Source organism: Schistocerca piceifrons, chromosome 2, assembly GCF_021461385.2.
Source record: "Schistocerca piceifrons isolate TAMUIC-IGC-003096 chromosome 2, iqSchPice1.1, whole genome shotgun sequence".
NCBI classification, from domain to species: Eukaryota; Metazoa; Arthropoda; class Insecta; order Orthoptera; family Acrididae; genus Schistocerca; species Schistocerca piceifrons.
The window spans coordinates 767,873,435-767,895,861 of record NC_060139.1 but is presented as its reverse complement, the minus strand read 5'-3'; the positions used below and the strand labels follow the sequence as shown (position 1 = coordinate 767,895,861).

Sequence of the window (22,427 nt, the reverse complement as noted above, 5' to 3'; positions counted from 1 at the left end):
AGGAGGATGCTCTGAATAGCCGGTGTGGATGTGGGAGAGGAAAGATTGAGGACTTTTATTAAGGATAGGAGTTGACGGGTGTGTTCATTGGCTGAGTTGATGTGTAGGTGAAGGATTAGGTGGGTGAGGGCAATGGATTGTTCAGTTTGGAACTGGTATAGGGACTGATGGAAAGAAGGGTTGCAGCCAGAGATGGGAACTTTAAGTGTGAGGCCTTTGGGGGTTATGCCAAATGTCAGACAAGCCTGAGAAAATAAAATATGCGAGCGTAATCTGGCTAGGGTGAAGGCATGTTTGCAGAGGGAATGTAAATAAAACTTAATGGGGTCGTTGTGGGGGTGTTGTGAGGGTGACATGGTATTAGAAGGTGGAAAGTGTAACATGAGGTTGAAATGAAAATGAAAGATAAAAATATATGTGGAGAGATAAGGGTGAACTAGAAAGTAACTGGAGATCTGGTATGAAAAAAGGCGAAAAAGTGTTGGTTAAGTTGATCCTGTGGTGAACTTGGGTTGGTAGACAGTGATGTGCATGAAGGTTAGGTGGTTGTGTTGCCACTAAAACACGTTAAAGGACGGAGAAATTCGGGAAAAAACGTGTAAATGTATTAAAAGGAGTGTGAAAGCACCCACGTGACCTACCAACTGACCTGCCTACAGTGTGACGCATTCTATGTGGGAATGACCAGCAACAAACTGTCCATTCGCATGAATGGACACAGGCAGACAGTGTTTGTTGGTAATGAGGATCACCCTGTGGCTAAACATGCCTTGGTGCACGGCCAGCACATCTTGGCACAGTGTTACACCGTCCGGGTTATCTGGATACTTCCCACTAACACCAACCTATCCGAACTCAGGAGATGGGAACTTGCTCTTCAATATATCCTCTCTTCCCATTATCCACCAGGCCTCAATCTCCGGTAATTTCAAGTTGCCGCCACTCATACCTCACCTGTCATTCAACAACATCTTTGCCTCTGCACTTCTGCCTCGACTGACATCTCTGCCCAAACTCTTTGTCTTTAAATATGTCTGCTTGTGTCTGTATATGTGTGGATGGATATGTGTGTGTGTGTGCGCGAGTGTATACCCGTCCTTTTTTCCCCCTAAGGTAAGTCTTTCCGCTCCTGGGATTGTAATGACTCCTTACCCTCTCCCTTAAAACCCACATCCTTTCGTCTTTCCCTCTCCTTCCCTCTTTCCTGATGAGGCAACAGTTTGGTGCGAAAGCTTTCATTTGGTAAGTCACATCATCTTTGTTTTTAGATATATTTTTCCTACATGGAATGTTTCCCTCTATTATAACCATATCATTAATAAAAACAAAGATGATGTGACTTACCAAACGAAAGCGCTGGCAGGTCGATAGACATACAAACAAACACAAACATACACACAAAATTCAAGCTTTCGCAACCAATGGTTGCTTCGTCAGGAAAGAGGGAAGGAGAGGGAAAGATGAAAGGATGTGGGTTTATACATGGAAATATGGCAGATTCGTCCCATCACTGAAGAGGGCATTTCTGAGGAAGAAAGATTAAATTTTAATGCCTCATCAACAATGTGGTCATAAGAGAGGGGGTACAAGCTCGGATTATGAAAGGACAGGGAAGGAAAACTGCTGTGTCCTTTTCAAAGGAACCATCCCAGCATTTGCCTGAAGCAATTCAGAAAAATCACAGAAACCCTAAATCTTGACAGTGATTTTTGTCTGAATGTAATAGTGAAAAGGAGGGAAGAATGACATTAAATCCTCGTGAATGATGAGGTTATAGAGGCAGAACACAAGTTCCAATTTGACAATGATATGGAAGGGAAATGGCCATGTACTGTTCAAAGGCACTATTTCTGCATTTGCTTGAAATAACTGAGTGAAACAATGGAAAACTTGAATGTAGACAGATTTTTTAACACTGGCAGCATGATTATCATAATGACATCTCACTTGGTCTGTAAAAAACAGAAAGAAAAAGAAACTCAACATTTATCTTAAAGCTGAATTTTAGCAATTGAATCTTCTGTACCTATCTATGGCTGTGGTAAAAGACCTGCTGCAACCTACATCAACAATCTGCTTTATACATTCATATCCATGCTCACAAATGTGATACTTTCCTTCAATCATCTCTTGAACTATAGTTTTTTATTTTTTTGCATTGACTTTACATTGAAGTATTGGGCTAAGCATTCTCTCTCTTCAATTAATTATGTTCTCTAAAGGGTATTTTTTCTCACTCGCACATTGCTTGAAGTCATCTTTCCTTATTAGATCAATTCTTCTGATTATCACTAATCTCGTGTAATACCTAATTTCACAAGCTTCTAAACATTTTCCACATTTACAACTTGGCTGTATTAAATGCGTGTGCACGCGCGTTACACACACACACACACACACACACACACACACACACACACACACACACAAATGGAACAATACTAATTTGAGTCTTCAAAGTGATTGTGAGAAATTCTCACTTACTAAATGGGTGAATGAATACAGTCATGAAATTGCCTGTATCTATTGCCAAGAATCGTAACTTAAAGTTTGAGATTTTTTAAAATACGTATGTTCTCACTGATCAGGTTACTGTTTTGTTCATCAGTAGTGTATTTCTTGTGGTTATGGCATGGTTTCTGTTCAGTTACCACAATGTTAGTTCAATTGAGCTTTACATTACTGATACTTGTCAAGAGGAAATCTCCAAACTCAGATGCTTATCCAACTGCAACTGAATATTCTATAGAAGTTATGAGTACCCAATAATTTATTTTACTGTGACAACATAATTTCCATCTGATTTTACACCATGCTTGGATGCCTGCACCTGAATTTGCAAAACACAGCACAAAGTTTAATCCAAAATGCTAGTTATTCTAATTTTTCTAAAAAGGTGTGGTCTTTTTACAAAATGAGAAGAGATTTCATTTCTGCAGTAATTATTGCAGATTTAATTTCATTTTTAGAATCAAGGTCCCAAGACATAATAAAATATATTTACAGTTTAAGGGATCTGGTCTATCTGCAGTAATACAAAGAATTTGCCTGTCTTAAATAATTACACTTAACAATACTGAAAAAGGTTTATCACATATGTTTGACCTCACTCACATGCAGTAATACAAAATGACTCCTCAGTACATCGTAAGAAAACAACAAAGCTAGTATACAGTGTAGAAATAAGGTAATGAAAATGAGTATAAATACTTTAAAAATTGTGCGAATGAGTTCTTGAACAAATATTACAAGTGATATGATGAAAACAGAATGTGCATTTCACATGAAATGTAAGTTCTTAGAGTGAACCATAGTGATAATATCATCATATTTATGTCTCTTATTTAAATAACTTCTTCCAATGTCTATTCATAATATTTACATAAATACATACGTACATACATACATACTTACATACAGATATAGCCAAAATATAAAGCTTTATATTCACAACTTTTCTGGGGAATAGCACTACCTTTCTTGACTAATGAACAACATGTACATTATTTTTTCAATATCACAAAGTTTGTTATTTTTGGTATTCATATAATAAATCTGTAGCAAAATTCATCTGATGAGAATAACAATGAAAGATATTTCACAACAGCTTGAACTCTCATATACACACACCGATAACTTCATCTCAGCCACATAAACTAGCAACATAACTGCAAATTAAATAATGTCACTCATCATCAGAATATTCTAATACTATGAAAACTGAGCAATGATGATGGAAATGGGGAGAAGTGGTTCATCACCAAGTTATGTAATTAAAACAACCTATAACAAGAGAAGTGTGCACTATTAGAGCATGAACAGTACGAAAAATATATATTACAGTGTTTTATAATTGGGACAGGAACAGCAGCTTAACCAAGAAAAGTTTCATAAACTGCAGTTGAATATAAAACTTTGACTAGTTGTACACTTGTGTGCATGCAGGTTTTCTTTTCATTGTTAAATATTATTTACAACTGCCCGTGTGGGTCCTGGAATTCTGTTAAAGAAACAGGCTAAATACTCCATCAATAGTCTTAGATGTTTTTAAAAATTAAAAGTTTATTTGATCACAGTTGTGCAGAATTGAACTAATAGCTTGCTTCATGGCCAGCTAGTATGTACAGGTCAGCACCTTCTTCTGTAAGGGTGCCACCTCTTTGAATTTCTTGGCACGAATGACTTTCTAAAACCACAACCCTGTAAACGAAAAGAAAAAAATATCCTGTCATCATAAAAAAGATGAGACAACAATGAATTGATAATTACAAGATTTGGTAGAACTTACTTGTCAGAACCAAGTAACCTGTATATTCTACTTTTATCAGTTATTTCCTGAGTTATCTCTCCATTTTTGAAACTTCTACCTTGCATTCCATGCTTGTGAAATGCAAGAACACTATCTGGTAGGCAGACTGCAAGAAGATAAGCATAACAGTAAGTACACTAATTACAATATGTAAGGAATCAAATCTTCAACATAAGAAATAATCACTGAAGTATGTTTAAAATTCTTCAATGGCTATTGTAATTAACTGAGATCAATATACAAAAATTATTCATCCCCAACCTAGCATCATGTAACAGCTCTACTACCCTTTACAATGTTCTGGATGTAGAATGCATCAGTGAGCAATAGCCTTACCACAATAACTCACACAGGTTAGCCAGAAACTGTGGGTGTCGTACATTATATTTGGGGTCCATTATTTCAGGCAGTCTCAGAAATTATTAACAGTGTAAAATTCTGGGGACTATATAGGCTTGTCCAGATTTCCTACTGGCATGAATGTTTCTCAAGTAACTAGTTGTAAACAATCTGATTCAGGGCAGCTGTCATCTCAACCTAGGGGGGGCCATTCCTGTTTCATTAAAACAACCCACCCCACTCCCAAAAAGCAAAGAACAAAACTTCTTTCTGCTTGTACTGTATCTTGCAGACAATATTCCCACAAGGCTCCTTAAAATCTACAACGAGAACAATGCTGCACATAATTGAAGTATAGGCATCATGAGAGACAGTGGATTCCAGTTCTCCACAGCCCACTTTTGGTGTTTTCTTACATACTGTAAATATAAAAGTTGTTTGTGGGAGCATGCAAATACCTCTTGCCTTCTGATCTGCTTCAAATGTGCAGGTGTTGCAATTCAGTCTCATAGACATTTGTTTGAAAATAGTTTAGGAACAGGCAAAATTGAGACTTTACAGTATTTCCTGAATTATAGCAAAGCAAATTTTGGTGAACTGCCAAAGCCTGCGCCATTCATCAGTCCTCTGTTAATCACTGTGGAAATCTATGCCATATTCTGGCATTGCTACTTTTGTACAGATGACCATATTATCTGCAAACAGTCTTAAAGAGGTTCTGACACTTTCTACTAAATCATTTATGTACATTGTAAACGTTAAAGATACAGTTACACTTCCTTGGGGTACTCTGGAAATTATCTTTACAGCTCTGCAATGAAGGCTTGAATCTAGTTGCAAATCTGATCTGATATATATACATATATATATGGCTGTGTGGGACAGTCTCAAATGCCTTCCTGAAGTCAAGGAACAAGTATGTGTATCTACCTGAGTGCCATTGTCTACAGCACTACAGATCTCATGAAGGGGTTTTGCAAGATCCCTGTTTGCGGAATCCATGATTTTTATAAAGGAGATTTTCATTCTTCAAAACAGTCACAATTCTTGAGCATAAAACATGTTTCATAATTCTACAACAGACCGACATAAAAAATATACGCCTATAATTTCATGCATATGTCCTACGATCCTTCTTGAAAATGGGAATGACCTGCACTTTTTCAGGTTGCTAAGTACCCTTTGTTGCTCCTGCAATCTACAATAAACTGCTGTTAGAAAAGGAGCCAGTACTTTCACATATAATCTTTGTATAATTTTGAAGGTATCTCATCGAGTCCTAATGTCTTTCCACTACTAAGCGACTGTAGTCACCTTCTATTCCGTGATCTGTTATCTCAATATCTGCCATTGCGAAGCTCATATGATGATTGAAAGAAGAGACCTGGTTACGACGTGCCACAGTGGAACAATTTCTGAAGACCGAATTCAGTATTTTGGCCCTCTCTCTGTTATCTTCAATTTTAGTGTCAATATGGTCACGGAGTGAATGAATAAACAATTTCAAAGTGCTTACTGACTTTATGTAAGACCAAAACCTCCTAAGGTTATTATTCACATAGGTTGACAAAATTTCACTTTCAAAGTCATTGACGGCTTCTCTCATTGCTCTCCTTATGCTCATTCTTGCCTCATTCTGCTTTTCTTTGTCAGCTAGGTTTTGACTTCCCTTGAATCTGTGATGAAGCTCTCTTTGTTTACATAGAAATTTTCTAACAAGGCTATTACATCATGGTGGGTCTTTCCTGTCCCTTAAGACTTTGCTCGGAACATACTTGTCTTAGGCATACTGAATGAAGCTATTGAATTTTTGCCATTTGTGACCCACATCTTCATCCTCAACAATGAATACCCAGATACTCTGCAGTTTGTATCCTGTCAGTTTTGCTAAGAGTTGCTATCTCAGCCATATGATCCATGAAACCTTCCTCTTGTTAACTGATTCAATAAGTTCAGGTCTGTTTATTGCTAAGAGATCTATGATGATACCTTCTTGAGTTAATTCTCTAATTAGTTGCTTGAAGTAATCTTCAGATAAGGCATGCAGAATAATGTCACACGAATCACTGTCTCTTGTGGCAGTTGAGAACAAGGGACCATAAGTGCTACACAATCAAACTCATGTCCATGAATCGTTCCTCAAATAATACTGACATACTGTGGGAGTGAGGGAATGCAGCATTGTCTTGCTGAAAGCATAAGTCTCCTGCAGGATGCTGTAGACAAACAAACAGATGCACATAATGTCACAGTACATTCCTGTACAATTTGTCAATGAGAGTTGATCTTAAACAAATCAGAGGTCTAGTTTTACCCATGTAAACACACCCGGTTCAAGGATACATTGACCACCTGCCTGAATGGTGCCCTGTTGGCATCTCCACACAACATGCACATGCATAGCCTTAATGTGTGCCATGGCTCATTAGTTCAGACACACTTTACCTTCTTTGAGTGTGGTGGTGTTCCTGCATTCATTCTAATTTCTGTGTGCTGTGACAGGTGATGAGAAAAGGCACAGATGTAGGGTGGTGGCTTTTGTATTTCATAGCAACTGAGTAGATTGCTACATCATGGCAAACCTACATATTATTACACTGAAGAACTGAAGAAACTGGTACACCTGCCTAATATCGTGTAGGGCCCCTGCAAGCACATAGAAGTGCTGCACCACAACGTGCCATGGACTTGACTAATGTCTGAAGTAGTGCTTGTGGGAATTGACACCATGAATCCTGCAGGGCTCTCTATAAATCCATAAGAGTACAAGGGGGTGGAGATCTCTTCTGAACAGCATGTTGCAAAGCATCCCAGAAATGCTAAACAGTGTTCATGTCTGGGGAGTTTGGTGGCCAGCAGAAGTATTTAAACTTAGAAGAGTGTTCCTGGAGCTACTCTGAATGTGTGGGGTGTCACATTGTCGTGCTGGAATTGCCCAAGTTCATCAGAATGCACAATGGACATGAATGAATGCAGGTGATCAGAAAGGATGTTTACGTACATGTCACCTATCAGAATCATGCCTAGATGTATCAGGTGTTCCATATCACTCCAACTGCACACGCTCCACACTATTACCGAGCCTCCACCAGCTTGAGCAGTCCCCTGCTGACTTGCGGGGTCCACGGGTTCATGAGGTTGTCTCCATACCCATACACGTCCATCTGCTCAATACAAACTGGTGCACCTGCCTAATATCATGTAGAGCCCCCACGAGATGCAGAATTGCAGCATGATGTGCCATAGACTCGACTAATGTTGAGACTTGTCCGACAAGTCAACAAATTTCCAGTCATCAACAGTCCAATGTTGGTGTTGATGGGCCCAGGCAAGGGGTAAAGCTTTGTGTCGTGGAGTCATCAAACGTACATGAGTGGGCCTTCGGCTCCAAAAGCCCATATTGATGATGTTTCATTGAATAGTTCACACACTGACACTTGTAGATGACCCAGCACTGAAATTTGCAGGAATTTGTGGAAGGATTGCATGTTGAATGATTCTCTTCAATCATCATTGGTCCTGTTCTTGCAGGATCGTTTTCCGGCCGCAGTGATGCCAGAGATTTGATGTTTTACCAGATTCCTGATATTCATGGTACATTTTGTGAAATGGTTGTATGGGAAAATCCCCACTTCATCGCTACCTTGGAGCTGGTGCATCCCATCGCTCATGTGCTGACTATAACACCACGTTTAGACTCACTTAAATCTTGATAACCTGCTATTGTAGCAGCAGTAACTAGTCTAACAACTCTACCAGACACTTGTTATCTTATAGAGGCATTGCCGACCACAGCGCTGTATTCTGCCTGTTTACATATCTCTGTACTTGAATACATATGCCTATACAAATTTCTTTGGCACTTCAGTGTATAATCAGCAGTATTCATGGTGACCCTGATCATCAACTCAGCAGTTGGCTGTGAAAGCACTGGTCTTCCGCAAAACAAGATATTCATAGGACAAGAAAAATCTGCACATGGAAATGTAATATCCTGTGGTTCACCTATCTATGTTCTCATTGTGAATAAAGGTGCTTACATCACTTCTTGCCAATCCATCACTTGACTTGCATGTCAAAGACCAATATAAGGTCTGCTGACATCGCAAATATGTGACATATCAAATCAGTCCATTTGATGTGACAAAATGAGTTTGCTCTCTCAAAACAAAGTAGCTGCCTCTAAATAAATTGCTGGTGAGTGTATAAGACAATTTCACGAGTTCCTTGTAAACATAGATCATAATCACTATCAGTAAAGCCATGACATTTCAACACATATTACACCTGGTGTGCAAGACAGGCACTGTGCTGTACCACCTAAAACAACTGTTCCCTGTTCTAACTTCTTCCACACCACCAGCAGTTGCCTGGCATTGTCACTAGCTTTGACAAACAAGAGAGAATAATTGTAGTCTTTCTCCAGTCCAAAAGAAATATGTTATTGCAAAATAAGTTGCCATGTTATTTCACATGTTAATCATTGATACACAAACATCAAGTTACAATACTCATCATATGTTAACCTACAACTGTGTGAACAAATATCTTTTAGGTGCACACAACGATATTACATTGTACCATTATTCTGTGCTACATTCAGGAAATATCATTGAAATAAATGTCCGATGAAATTGGATTTCTTCAAGCTTTAGGTTCAACACAGGCCATGACACCACAACTAATAGTACCTAATTTAAATGTTACTTGGAAATATCCGCATTTAATTACATAGCCATATTTCTTATAATACCTGGCTGTTCCTTCAAAATTTTGGAACCCCATGAGAAATCTGAATCAATGCACTACACCTCCCTTAATTAGTAATATGTTTTGAATATGTAACACAAGGTCCGTGAAAATCATTACAACAAATGACAATAATATTTATTTGTTCCATTAAACATTTTGAATAATTCAGTGTTGAGCTTAGTGTGTGAGTGTACATGTACATGTGCACAAGCATACTTAATTTTCTTCTCTTACTTCAAGTTTTACTTTTGAAGACTGTTGAAATAATCCACATTCAATCACAAGAACTTTTGGAAAATATTTGTTGTCTAGTCATAACCAATTCTGCCCTGCATCTGTAAACAGATGACTACAACTAGACTATTGGCAAATAAAACTGGGATACCAGGAAGAATAGCAAATAATGAAATTATACTTCTTGAACATATACAGTACAGCAAGAAGGATATGTGAATAAATTTTTAGGTGATTTGGGAGTATACAAAAAATCAGTACACAGAGTTGCCACTTCTGGCAGCCCCTTAATCCATTTGGGCACTGAATCAAACTGCAGTCTGGGTGACAGGTATGGGTATGCCATTCCATGCTGTTTCAGATACATCCCAGAGTTCATAAACTGTAATGGCTGGTAAGTCACCACATGCCATTCTCTCACAACCCAAGATGAGATGATTTCAATGGGTGGGAGACCTGGAGAATTTCCTGGTCGGAGCACCAGTCGAATGTCCTCTTATCAAAATAGGTCAGGAGAATGATGGTGAAACATGCAGTCTTTAATTATTTTGTTGAAAGGTAACATCGTGTAGCTCTACAGGTAACAACTATGTGAACAAGACATGATCGTGTTCTGTACCCAATGGCATCCCATACCATTGCACTAAGTGCTTGGCCCATATGATGATGCAAATGCAATCAAGCAATGTTTGTTCTGCTCAGAGCCTTCACATAAGGATATATACTTCGTGATGCTGTATGCGGAACCACAACTCATCTGAAATGACAATGTGCTGCCACTCTTGTGACAAGTGTTGTCATTGGGCACACCTATCTGCTGTCGCATCAAGTGAAGCTGCAACAATGCTCACCTTGGTGACAGTCCATGGTGCTTCAGACATTGTCACACTGATCTTGTGGACACTTGCCTTGGTGCAAACAAGGTCATTTCCTGATCTAAGGTACGAGATGTAGCTGCATGATCCTGCATGGCCGAGCGAACAGTATGTCCATCCTCTCAGGGGTTAGTTGCATGGGGCTGTTGATATCCTACATGGTTGTTAGTGCGGCCCACCTGAACCCATTGATTCCATATTGACATGACAGTCATGGGATTATGACCAGTGTGAATAACAATATTGTGGAATGATAGACCAAAGACTCGATAGATGCAATCCTGCTATTGTCAAATTCCGAAACATACTGGTAGTCATCTCTCCTTCTTGCATGAGGCACAATAAAGTCATCCCACAAACAGAAAACATTCAACTGCAATTTACGAGTGAGAAACCAGCTGCAAAATTTTTCCCTGTATGATGGATGTAGATGGTGTAGCACTTACATACACTACTGGCCATTAAAATTGCTACATCATGAAGATGACGTGCTACAGACGCGAAATTTAACCGACAGGAAGAAAATGCTGTGATATGTAAATCATTAGTTTTTCAGAGCATTCACACAAGGTTGGCACTGGTGGCGACACCTACAATATGCTGAAATGAAGAAAATTTCCAACCGATTTCACATACACAAACAGCAGTTGACGGGTGTTGCCTGGTGAAACGTCGTTGTGATGCCTCGTGTAAGGAGGAGAAATGCATACCATCACATTTCCGACTTTGATAAAGGTTGGATTATAGCCTATCGCGATTGCGGTTTTTCATATCGCGACATTGCTGCTCGCGTTGGTCGAGATCCAATGACTGTTAGCAGAATATGGAATCGGTAGGGTCAGGAGAGTAATACGGAACGCCATGCTGCATCCCAACGGCTTGGTATCACTAGCAGCTGAGATGACAGGCACCTTATCCGCATGGTTGTAACGGATCGTGCAGCCACGTCTCGATCCCTGAGTCAACAGATGAGGACGTTTGCAAGACAGCCACCATCTGCATGAACAGTTCAATAATGTTTGCAGTAACATGGACTATCAGCTCGGAGACCATGGCTGCGGTTACCCTTGACACTGCATCACAGACAGGAGCGCCTGTGATGGTGTACTCAACAACGAACCTGGGTGCACGAGTGGCAAAACATCATTTTTTCAGATGAATCCAGGTTCTGTTTACAGCATCATGATGTTCGCATCTGTGTTTAGCGACATCATGGTGAACGCACATTGGAAGTGTGTATTTGTCATCACCATACTGGCGTATCACCCGGTGTGATGGTATGGGGTGCCATTGGTTACACATCTCGGTCACCTCCTGTTCGCATTGACGGCACTTTGAAAAGTGGACGTTACATTTCAGACGTGTTATGACCCATGGCTCTACCCTTCATTCGATCCCTGTGAAACCCTACATTTCAGCAGGATAATGCACGACCACATGTTGCAGGTCCTGTATGGGCCTTTCTGGATACAGAAAATATTCGACTGCTGCCCTGGCCAGCACATTCTCCGGATCTCTCACCAATTGAAAACGTCTGGTCAATGATGGCCGAGCAACTGGCTCGTCACAATACGCCAGTCACTACTCTTGATGAACTGTGGTGTTGTGTTGAAGCTGCATGGGCAGCTGTACCTGTGAATGCCATCCAAGCTCTGTTTGACTCAATGCCCGGGTGTATCAAGGTCGTTATTACGGCCAGAGGTGATTGTTCTGGGTACTGATTTCTCAGGATCTATGCACCAAAATTGTGTGAAAATGTAATCACATGTCAGTTCTAGTATAATGTATTTGTCCAATGAATACCTGTTTATCATCTGCATTTCTTCTTGGTGTAGCAATTTTAATGGCCAGTAGTGTAGTTTGGACCGTTGTGGTAAAATGCCAATCATTTGCACACACAAACACAATGACAGTCTCACTGATATTTTGAAGAATGGACATAGTAATCATTGATTTCTGCTAAAAATAAAGGGCTCTCATAAATGCACACAAGTGTTAGGAATTTTTAAGGCTGCTGGATGGTAATGTAAGGAGCGTTTCACACTGCATTTGAGCTAAACAGCTAGGGGAGATGATAATCTGTTCAATACAATCAACCAAGACTTATATCTTAAATATTTCTGCAATATACCCTAGAGAAAGGGAACAAGTACAGTAATGATACTAATACACTGACCAGAAGGGAAAAGAAGTTTGATAGTTCCCTTGGTCTTTTATTCATAGATGTTGGTGATCATGTTGAGACAGATTAAATAATTCAATATAGTCATCAACAGTTGACAAGGACATTGCATAACATATAAATAGGTAGAAATAACAACAATAACAATCAATTATTGACAAAATTATTTAATTGGATGGATAAAAAATCTACTTACCAAGTGGCAGCAGAGCACACACATAAAAGATGGAACTTCCTAGCAGATTAACACTGTGTGCCGCACTGAGACTCGAACTCGGGACCTTTGCCTTTTGCGGGCAAGTTGGTTGGATGGTTGGTTGTTTGGGGAAGGAGACCAGACAGTGTGGTCATCAGTCTCATCGGATTAGGGAAGGAAGAGGAAGGAAGTCAGCCGTGCCCTTTCAGAGGAACCATCCCGGCATTTGCCTGGAGTGATTTAGGGAAATTACGGAAAACCTAAATCAGGATGGCCGGACGCGGGATTGAACCGTCGTCCTCCCGAATGCGAGGCCAGTGTTGCGGGCAAGTGCTCTACCAACTGGGCTACCCAAGTACGACTCATGACCCATCCTCGCAGCTTCAAAGAATTGAAGCTGTGAGGATGGGTCATGAGTCGTGCTTGGGTAGTTCAGTTGGTAGAGCACTAACCCAAGAAAGGCAAAGATCCCGTGTTCGAGACTATATCCGGCACACAGTTTTAATCTGTCAAGAAGTTTCCGATCAATGCATGCTCTGCTGCAAAGTGAAAATCTCATTCTGGACACATAAAAGATGGTTGTAACTGACAAGCTTTTGGAGCCAGTGGCTCCTTCTTCAGGCAGAAGGGTTGAAGGGGAAGGAAAGCAGTGAAGGAAAAGGACTGGAGGGGTCTAGGAAAAGGAGTAGGTTTTGGCAAAGTCACCAAGAACTGTGAGTCAGGGATGAGAAGGGAAGACTGATTGTTGGGGACTGCATTGTATGAGATTTGAAAACCTGAGAACTTAAAGATGGATGATAGGGTAATTTGCAAACAGAGATTACTGCTTAAACATCATGCATGAGTTAATAAGAGTGAAGATGTTTAAGCAATAATCTCTGTCTGTGTATTTCCCTGTCTTCCATCTTTAAGCCCTCAGGTTTTCAAATCTCGTCCGATGCAGTCACCAACACCAACAATCAGTCTTTCCTTCTCATCCTGTAGGGTAAGTCTGTTCTGGGCGACTTTCCCAAAATCTACCCCTTTTCCTAGACCTCTCCAGATCTTTTGCTTCACCCTTCTTCCTTCCACTTCAACCATTCTACCTGAAGGAGCAGCCCCTGGCTCTGAAAGCCTGATGGTTGTGTTCTGCTGCCACAATATAAATAGGTAGGAAATACAAAAAACTGAAAAGCCAGAAACTGCTTGAAGTGTAGTCAGCTTACTTACACGGAGAGAGAGAGAGAGAGAGAGAGAGAGAGAGAGAGAGGGGGGGGGGGGGGGGAGATTACAGTATGAAGTGAAAAGAGATTTTTTTAAAAAAAAAAAAAAAAAAAAAAAAAAAAAAAAAAAAAAAAAAAAAAAAAGAAGAAGAAGAAGAAGAAGAAGAAGAAGAAGAAGAAGAAGAAGAAAGGTGAAGTGCTATTCACCTCAGATTGTCACTGTTTTTTATTTTATCAACAAACAATTCCAACAAGACTAGTGTAATGTAAGAGCCAGTGAACTTAGCAGCTACAGATTATATACTTCACAATACCATACACATAAATTATCAGAACTGTCTATGTGATTCTAGTGGTGTTATTTCAGTGCCCACAATGTACATCACATTGATGCAATAACCTTTACTATGTATCTTACAGTGCTAATTACAAAAGTTGTACCAAGCATAACCGGAAAAGGAAAGTCTTGATATAATTAATGTGGAGTTAACTTACCTATAGATTCAATAGCAAAATCGAACTGCATATGACCAATGTTTTTCTTTGACGTTACTGGTCGACCTTGGAGTGTAACGATTTTTACAGTTTCTGAAATGAAAATTATATTATATTAACATGACACTGATGTTGACAAATCTGAATATAGCGATAATTCATGTTGTTACTTACTGTCATAGCATACAAGGATAGCATCTTTTTCAAGTTGTGTTACATTCACTATGTTGAGGTTTTCCCGCCGAGGTATTACAGTTGCTGAAAATAAAAAGTGAGTATTTATTGTTTGAAAAATAATTATGACTGAGGGAAGGGGAAAATCAGTTAACACATGAGTGGATTCAGTTATATGCACTTACTTTATGGTTGATTTGTAATTAACACAATGATAGAGTACAAAAACATTATTCCAAATATTTAAAGTGTATCAACATCACATTGTAAAGTCACGGAGAATATAAGAAACATGATGTGATAAAGGTATCATTCACTAAGTAGAGGAGTCTTGAAGCATCAAACAGCTAAATAGAGAAGGCAACAATTAATGTACTTCCACTATCAAACTTGCATGTGATCAGGTAAAAAATAATAATTCACCCAACAGCACTATTTTAAGCAATCAATATTGTTTCATGAAAGGCTGCAGTGCAAGGCACTTAATAAATTAATTAGTTACAAAAGTTAGCAGATGTCTCAATAATAGAATGTGTATCTCTAGTATCTTTTGTGACCTAACCAAAGCTTTCGTTACTCCCAATCATGATCAGCTTCTCTGAAAACTGACAAGCTATGATTTTCAAGAAAAGTCTCTTAGATCGATCTAATCATGTTTAGTGGACAGAAAACAGAGTACCTCTTAGTAACAGTGGCAAATAATTCCTCTCTGGCTGGAGACACACTCAATTAGGTATTCCGCACAGTTCAATATTAGGGCCACTACTATTTTTTTTATTATATCAATGATATGCCACAACAGATTCCGTCTAATACCATTCTCTATGCAGATGACTCAACAGTGACAGTCTGCTGTAAATCCAATGAAGACTTAACCCACCATGCTGAGCAGCCACTTGGGGAAGTAGACATATGGGTCAAAAATAATAATTTGAAATTAAACTTCACAAAAACAAAGACTGTTCATTTCAAACCAAAACAATCTGTGCAATGAATAAGTAAAATACACCATATGAACAAATAACTGGACACCACAAACTATGTCAGATGCCTTGTGTTCTATTAAATAAAAATGTGTTGTGGAGTAGTCAAGAGGAGAGCATACTGAGTCAAATGAACAGTCTCGTAATGTCGTGAAGATCTTATATTCCATGAAATTGAGCCCCTTGTTCTCCAGGACCTGAAAGAGCATTCCAGACAATACCTCCTTAAGTTATCCTGCCTGCTGACATCTTACTTACCCCTTGGAGCACCACTATCCAATTCCTATCCTATCCACAGTGTTCCTCCTCATCAACCCCTTATATCACCCAGATCTTGCCCAGCTGACCTTTCCAACTTGCCACATCGCCCAAAACTCCCTCCCAACCCTCCCCTAAATCCAGAGCCAAAACAATCCCAGAACATTGTTGTTAACCTTTCCAATAAACTCCTCAGCCTTACAGATGTTTCAGTTCTATCAAAATGCCTCACCTTCAGCCATATACCCAAATTTAACCCTGTTGAACATATCAAAGATAAGTTCTTATCTTGATACCTGCAATGGAAACACATCTTTGCCACCAATCTCTCCAACCGAAGCCAACCTAATCCCAACACTGAACCCTGCCTCTCCCAGTTCATACCACCATCCCTCCCACCTAACCAACCCCTGATCACTTTCCAGGAATTCCTTACCTTGATCACTTTCCAGGAATTCCTTACCTCTAACTTGGCCCCACAATCCCTCCCCAGGTTCCTTCCTGCCTCAAAACAGATCCCAATCTAACCATCCTACCTGCAGACAAAGGTTCCACCACTGCTGTTATGAGCTGCAGTGACTAACTGGTGGTAGGCCTCTGCCAATATTTGACTACTCCACCTATAAACTCTGCCCCACTGATCCCATACCAGAAGTCAAGAACAACCTCCAATTCCTGCTTAAAGCCACAGGCACTCCCTTGAATCCATTTCCCTTCTCACTATTATGACACCCCACACATCAACCTTCTACATGCTTGACGAAATCCACAAACCCTACAACCTGGACACCCCACTGTAGCTGGTTATTGCAATCCCACTCAAAGAATTTCAACTCTCATAGATCAACACCTCAAACGAAGCTCCCAAAATCTAGCCTTCTCACATCAAAGATGCCAACCACTTCCTTCACCAACACTCCACCTCTTTATGTCATGGAGCCCTACTCATCACTGTTGGCACCACTTTTCTATAAACCAGCATCTCTCTCGTCCATGGATTTGTCACTAGTGAACATTACCTTTCCCAACATCCTTCAAATTCCAAACCCAATACCTCATTCCTCATGCACCTCACTAACCTATCCTAACACACCCTTTTCCTCTGAAGGGAAGGTATACAAATGAATCCACAGCACAGCCATGGGCACTCGCATGGTGCACTTCTATGCCAACCTGTTTATGGTCCATCTAGAGGAAACCTTTCTATCCTTCCAAAACCCCAAACCCCTGGTCTGATTCAGGGTCATTGATGATGTCTTCATGATCTGGACACAGGGCCAAGACACCTTATCCCCATTCCTTCACAATCTCAACATCATCTCTCCCATCCGCTTCACTTCATCCTCCTCAACCCAGTGGGCCATGTTCCTTAATGTTGACCTCCTCTTCTCTGGTAGCTCTATCCACTCCTCTGTCCACAGTAAACCCACCAACCACCCGGTACCTGCATTTAAACAGCTGCCCTCCCCCTTCCAGATTGCTGCTTTCATTCAATGCGAGAGCTGCCTTCTGGCTGGATCAACCTGAGACAGTGGTCCAGCGTGTGTGAGATGTGTGTGTGTGTGTGTGTGTGTGTGTGTTTTCTATTCTGAAGAAGGCTTTGGCCAAAAGCTCAATGTATACAGTCTTTTCATTGTGCCTGTCTACAACTCACAATGTCATCTTTCCTGTGAGTAGCAATCTATCCTTTTGATAATACTGTAGATATAAACACTGATTTAGCTGTAAAAAACTATATATTATGCATATTTTGTTTCAGTCATTAGGTATAGTATAATTTTCTGGAGATCTGAGAGAATTAATCTATTCAAGGTTTTTACACTACAAAAACAGGTCATCTGAGCCATGGTTGGAGCTAAAAAGAAACAACACTGCTAACCTTTATTTGCAAATCTAAACCTAATGTTCATTACAAGCATGTATGTATATGAGACTACAATCTTCACAAAGAGAGAACCAAAACTTTTTGATGGCAATTGCTTCTTGTATTAGTATGTCACTAGACACAGAGCATGTTTGTCTAGTCACATTCTCAAACTACATAAAAGAACTACACACTGTATTGGCATGAAATTTATAAATAAAATTTGGAAGGAGAAATATATCTAAAAAATACAGAAGGGGATTTGGAAAAATATTGAAGAGTAAATGTTACTATAGTGTAAGAGGTTTCTTGAATGATGACCATGTAAGATAGTATCTGCCTAATAAAGTAGTAACATACAGATTATTATTATATTGGTTGGGAGGACACAGAATGTTATCTTGGGTGGGGAGTCATAGTCATATGTAGAAGTGACACTGGGTGTGCCCCAGGGTAGTATATTGGAATGCTTGCTGATCATGTCACATATTAATGACCTTACAGAAAATTAATAGTAATCTCAGACTTTTTGCAGGTTATGCCGTTATCTATAATAAAATACTGTCTGAAAGAAGCTGCATAAATATCCTGTTAGATCTTGATAAGATTTCAAAGTGGCTCAAAGATTGGCAACATGCTTTAAATTTTCAGAAGTGTAAATTTGTGCACTTCACAAAATGAAAAAACACAGTGTCCTATGACTATAATCAATGAGTAATAATAGGACTCACCCAACTCTTACACAGACCTGGGTGTAACACTTTGTAGGGATATGAAATGGAATGATCACATAGGCTCTATTGTGAGTACAGCAAACAATAAACATTGGTTTGAAACTTCCTGGCAGATTAAAACTGTGTGCCCGACCGAGACTCGAACTCGAGACCTTTGCCTTTCGTGGGCAAGTGCTCTACCAACTGAGCTACCGAAGCACGACTCGCGCCCGGTACTCACAGCTTTACTTCTGCCAGTACCTCGTCCCCTACCTTCCAAACTTTACAGAAGCTCTCCTGCGAACCTTGCAGGACTAGCACTCCTGAAAGAAAGGATATTGCGGAGACATGGCTTAGCCACAGCCTGGGGGATGTTTCCAGAATGAGATTTTCACTCTGCAGCGGAGTGTGCGCTGATATGAAACTTCCTGGCAGATTAAAACTGTGTGCCCGACCGAGACTCGAACTCGGGACCTGTGCCTTTCACGGGCAAGTGCTCTACCAACTGAGCTACCGAAGCACAACTCACGCCCGGTACTCACAGCTTTACTTCTGCCAGTAGCTCGTCTCCTACCTTCCAAACTTTACAGAAGCTCTCCTGCGAACCTTGCAGGACTAGCACTCCTGAAAGAAAGGATATTGCGGAGACATGGCTTAGCCACAGCCTGGGGGATGTTTCCAGAATGAGATTTTCACTCTGCAGCGGAGTGTGCGCTGATATGAAACTTCCTGGCAGATTAAAACTGTGTGCCCGACCGAGACTCGAACTCGGGACCTTTGCCTTTCGCGGGCAAGTGCTCTACCAACTGAGCTACCGAAGCACAACTCACGCCCGGTACTCACAGCTTTACTTCTGCCAGTACCTCGTCTCCTACCTTCCAAACTTTACAGAAGCTCTCCTGCGAACCTTGCAGGACTAGCACTCCTGAAAGAAAGGATATTGCGGAGACATGGCTTAGCCACAGCCTGGGGGATGTTTCCAGAATGAGATTTTCACTCTGCAGCGGAGTGTGCGCTGATATGAAACTTCCTGGCAGATTAAAACTGTGTGCCCGACCGAGACTCGAACTCGGGACCTTTGCCTTTCACGGGCAAGTGCTCTACCAACTGAGCTACCGAAGCACGACTCACGCCCGGTACTCACAGCTATACTTCTGCCAGTACCTCGTCTCCTACCTTCCAAACTTTACAGAAGCTCTCCTGCGAACCTTGCAGGACTAGCACTCCTGAAAGAAAGGATATTGCGGAGACATGGCTTAGCCACAGCCTGGGGGATGTTTCCAGAATGAGATTTTCACTCTGCAGCGGAGTGTGCGCTGATATGAAACTTCCTGGCAGATTAAAACTGTGTGCCTGACCGAGACTCGAACTCGGGACCTGTGCCTTTCGCGGGCAAGAGCTCTACCAACTGAGCTACCGAAGCACAACTCACGCCCGGTACTCACAGCTTTACTTCTGCCAGTACCTCGTCTCCTACCTTCCAAACTTTACAGAAGCTCTCCTGCGAACCTTGCAGGACTAGCACTCCTGAAAGAAAGGATATTGCGGAGACATGGCTTAGCCACAGCCTGGGGGATGTTTCCAGAATGAGATTTTCACTCTGCAGCGGAGTGTGCGCTGATATGAAACTTCCTGGCAGATTAAAACTGTGTGCCCGACCGAGACTCGAACTCGGGACCTTTGCCTTTCGCGGGCAAGTGCTCTACCAACTGAGCTACCGAAGCACAACTCACGCCCGGTACTCACAGCTTTACTTCTGCCAGTACCTCGTCTCCTACCTTCCAAACTTTACAGAAGCTCTCCTGCGAACCTTGCAGGACTAGCATTCCTGAAAGAAAGGATATTGCGGAGACATGGCTTAGCCACAGCCTGGGGGATGTTTCCAGAATGAGATTTTCACTCTGCAGCGGTGTGTGCGCTGATATGAAACTTCCTGGCAGATTAAAACTGTGTGCCCGACCGAGACTCGAACTCGGGACCTTTGCCTTTCACGGGCAAGTGCTCTACCAACTGAGCTACCGAAGCACGACTCACGCCCGGTACTCACAGCTTTACTTCTGCCAGTACCTCGTCTCCTACCTTCCAAACTTTACAGAAGCTCTCCTGCGAACCTTGCAGGACTAGCACTCCTGAAAGAAAGGATATTGCGGAGACATGGCTTAGCCACAGCCTGGGGGATGTTTCCAGAATGAGATTTTCACTCTGCAGCGGAGTGTGCGCTGATATGAAACTTCCTGGCAGATTAAAACTGTGTGCCCGACCGAGACTCGAACTCGGGACCTGTGCCTTTCGCGGGCAAGTGCTCTACCAACTGAGCTACCGAAGCACAACTCACGCCCGGTACTCACAGCTTTACTTCTGCCAGTACCTCGTCTCCTACCTTCCAAACTTTACAGAAGCTCTCCTGCGAACCTTGCAGGACTAGCACTCCTGAAAGAAAGGATATTGCGGAGACATGGCTTAGCCACAGCCTGGGGGATGTTTCCAGAATGAGATTTTCACTCTGCAGCGGAGTGTGCGCTGATATGAAACTTCCTGGCAGGAATCTCATTCCGGAAACATTGGTTTATTGGTACAACACTGGGGAAGTACAATCAGTCTACAAAGGAGAGTGCTTACAAATCATTTGTGTGACCCATTTTAAAAAACAGTATTGGATCTGAATCAAATAGGACTAATGGGAGAAATTGAATGTATACAGAGAAGGGCAGCCCGAATGGTCATATGCTTGTTTGACCTCCGGAGAGCGTTACAGTGACAACGAAAAACTGTACTGGCAAACTCTTGAAGATATATGTCAACTATCCTGAGAAAGTCTACTAACAAAGTTTCAAAATCAGCTTTAAATGATGAGTGTAGGAATGTACGACAACCCCGTACATATTGTTCACATAGGGATCATGAGGACAAAGTTAGAATAATTACAGCATACACAGAGGCATTCAAACAAGCATTCTTCCCATGCCCCATATGTGAATGTAATGAGAAGAACTCCAGTAACTGGTACAATAGGACATACCCTCTGCCAAGCCCTTCGGATGGTTTGCAGAGAACAGATGTAGATTTAGATAACCATTGATTATTTTTTAATTGTAACTATGTCAAATAATACATGTCTGACGAAGTAACAACATATGTAGTATAATTTTAGAGTCAGTTTATTAGTCTGTATGTACAGGGTAAGTTTATTAGTCTGTATGTACAGGGGATAGGCAAAATAATGTGAACACATTTACTTATTTGGGATGGTTTATCAATAAGGGGTTGGACCCCCATTTGCTCGTAATATGTCTGTGATGCTTCTTGGAATACTGGCATTTAATGATTGTATAGTCTCCAGTGGAATGTTATGCCACTCTTCAATCAGAACCTCTTCTAATTCCTGTAGTGATGAGGGAGGTGGAAAGTTGCTCCAGAGACTGTGCTCCAATACTGCCCACAAGGGTTTGATCATGTTCAAGTCCGGGGACTGTGCTACCCAAGGAAGACGCTGCAGTTCAGTTGCATGCTCCTCATACCACGACTGTACTGTTCAGGCTCTGTGAATAGATGGACTATCATCCTGAAATATGGCATCATTGCTGGAGAACATCATTTGAATCATGGGGTGCACCCGATCACCTAACATGTTCACATAATCTTTGGCTGTAACACGGCCTTTGAGAGTAATGATGGGACCAGCAGAATACCATGATATGGCTGTCCAAACCATCACATTTCCACCTCCCTGCTTAACAGTTAGAGTCAAGTAATTCGGATTGTAGGCTTCTTTTGGCATTCTCCAGTGTAAACCCAGCCTGAAGTTAGAAATAACGAAAATGTGTTTCTACTGATCAGCCGTGCAGGATTTA

General features: G+C 41.0%; 1 protein-coding gene and 2 non-coding genes across 11 annotated transcripts in view; all 3 read right to left on the bottom strand.

Moving 5' to 3' along the window:
- Positions 1–2,930: 2,930 nt before the first annotated feature.
- LOC124776292 (mitogen-activated protein kinase kinase kinase kinase 5) overlaps positions 2,931–22,427 on the bottom strand; it is a 305,769-nt gene continuing 286,272 nt past the window's right edge. For all 9 annotated transcript variants that reach the window (XM_047251199.1, XM_047251204.1, XM_047251200.1 and 6 more), the window contains 4 exons: positions 14,759–14,842; positions 14,585–14,677; positions 4,289–4,415; positions 2,931–4,200 (listed from right to left, as the gene is read on the bottom strand). In XM_047251199.1, coding sequence (XP_047107155.1) covers positions 4,092–4,200; positions 4,289–4,415; positions 14,585–14,677; positions 14,759–14,842 — 413 coding nt within the window. In that variant the 3' untranslated portion in view covers positions 2,931–4,091. The remainder of the gene's footprint in view (positions 4,201–4,288; positions 4,416–14,584; positions 14,678–14,758; positions 14,843–22,427) is intronic.
- On the bottom strand, positions 19,625–19,699 carry Trnas-uga. Its single transcript has one exon. It is a non-coding gene; the product is annotated as a tRNA-Ser (tRNA).
- Trnas-uga lies at positions 20,528–20,602 on the bottom strand. The gene has a single exon. It is a non-coding gene; the product is annotated as a tRNA-Ser (tRNA).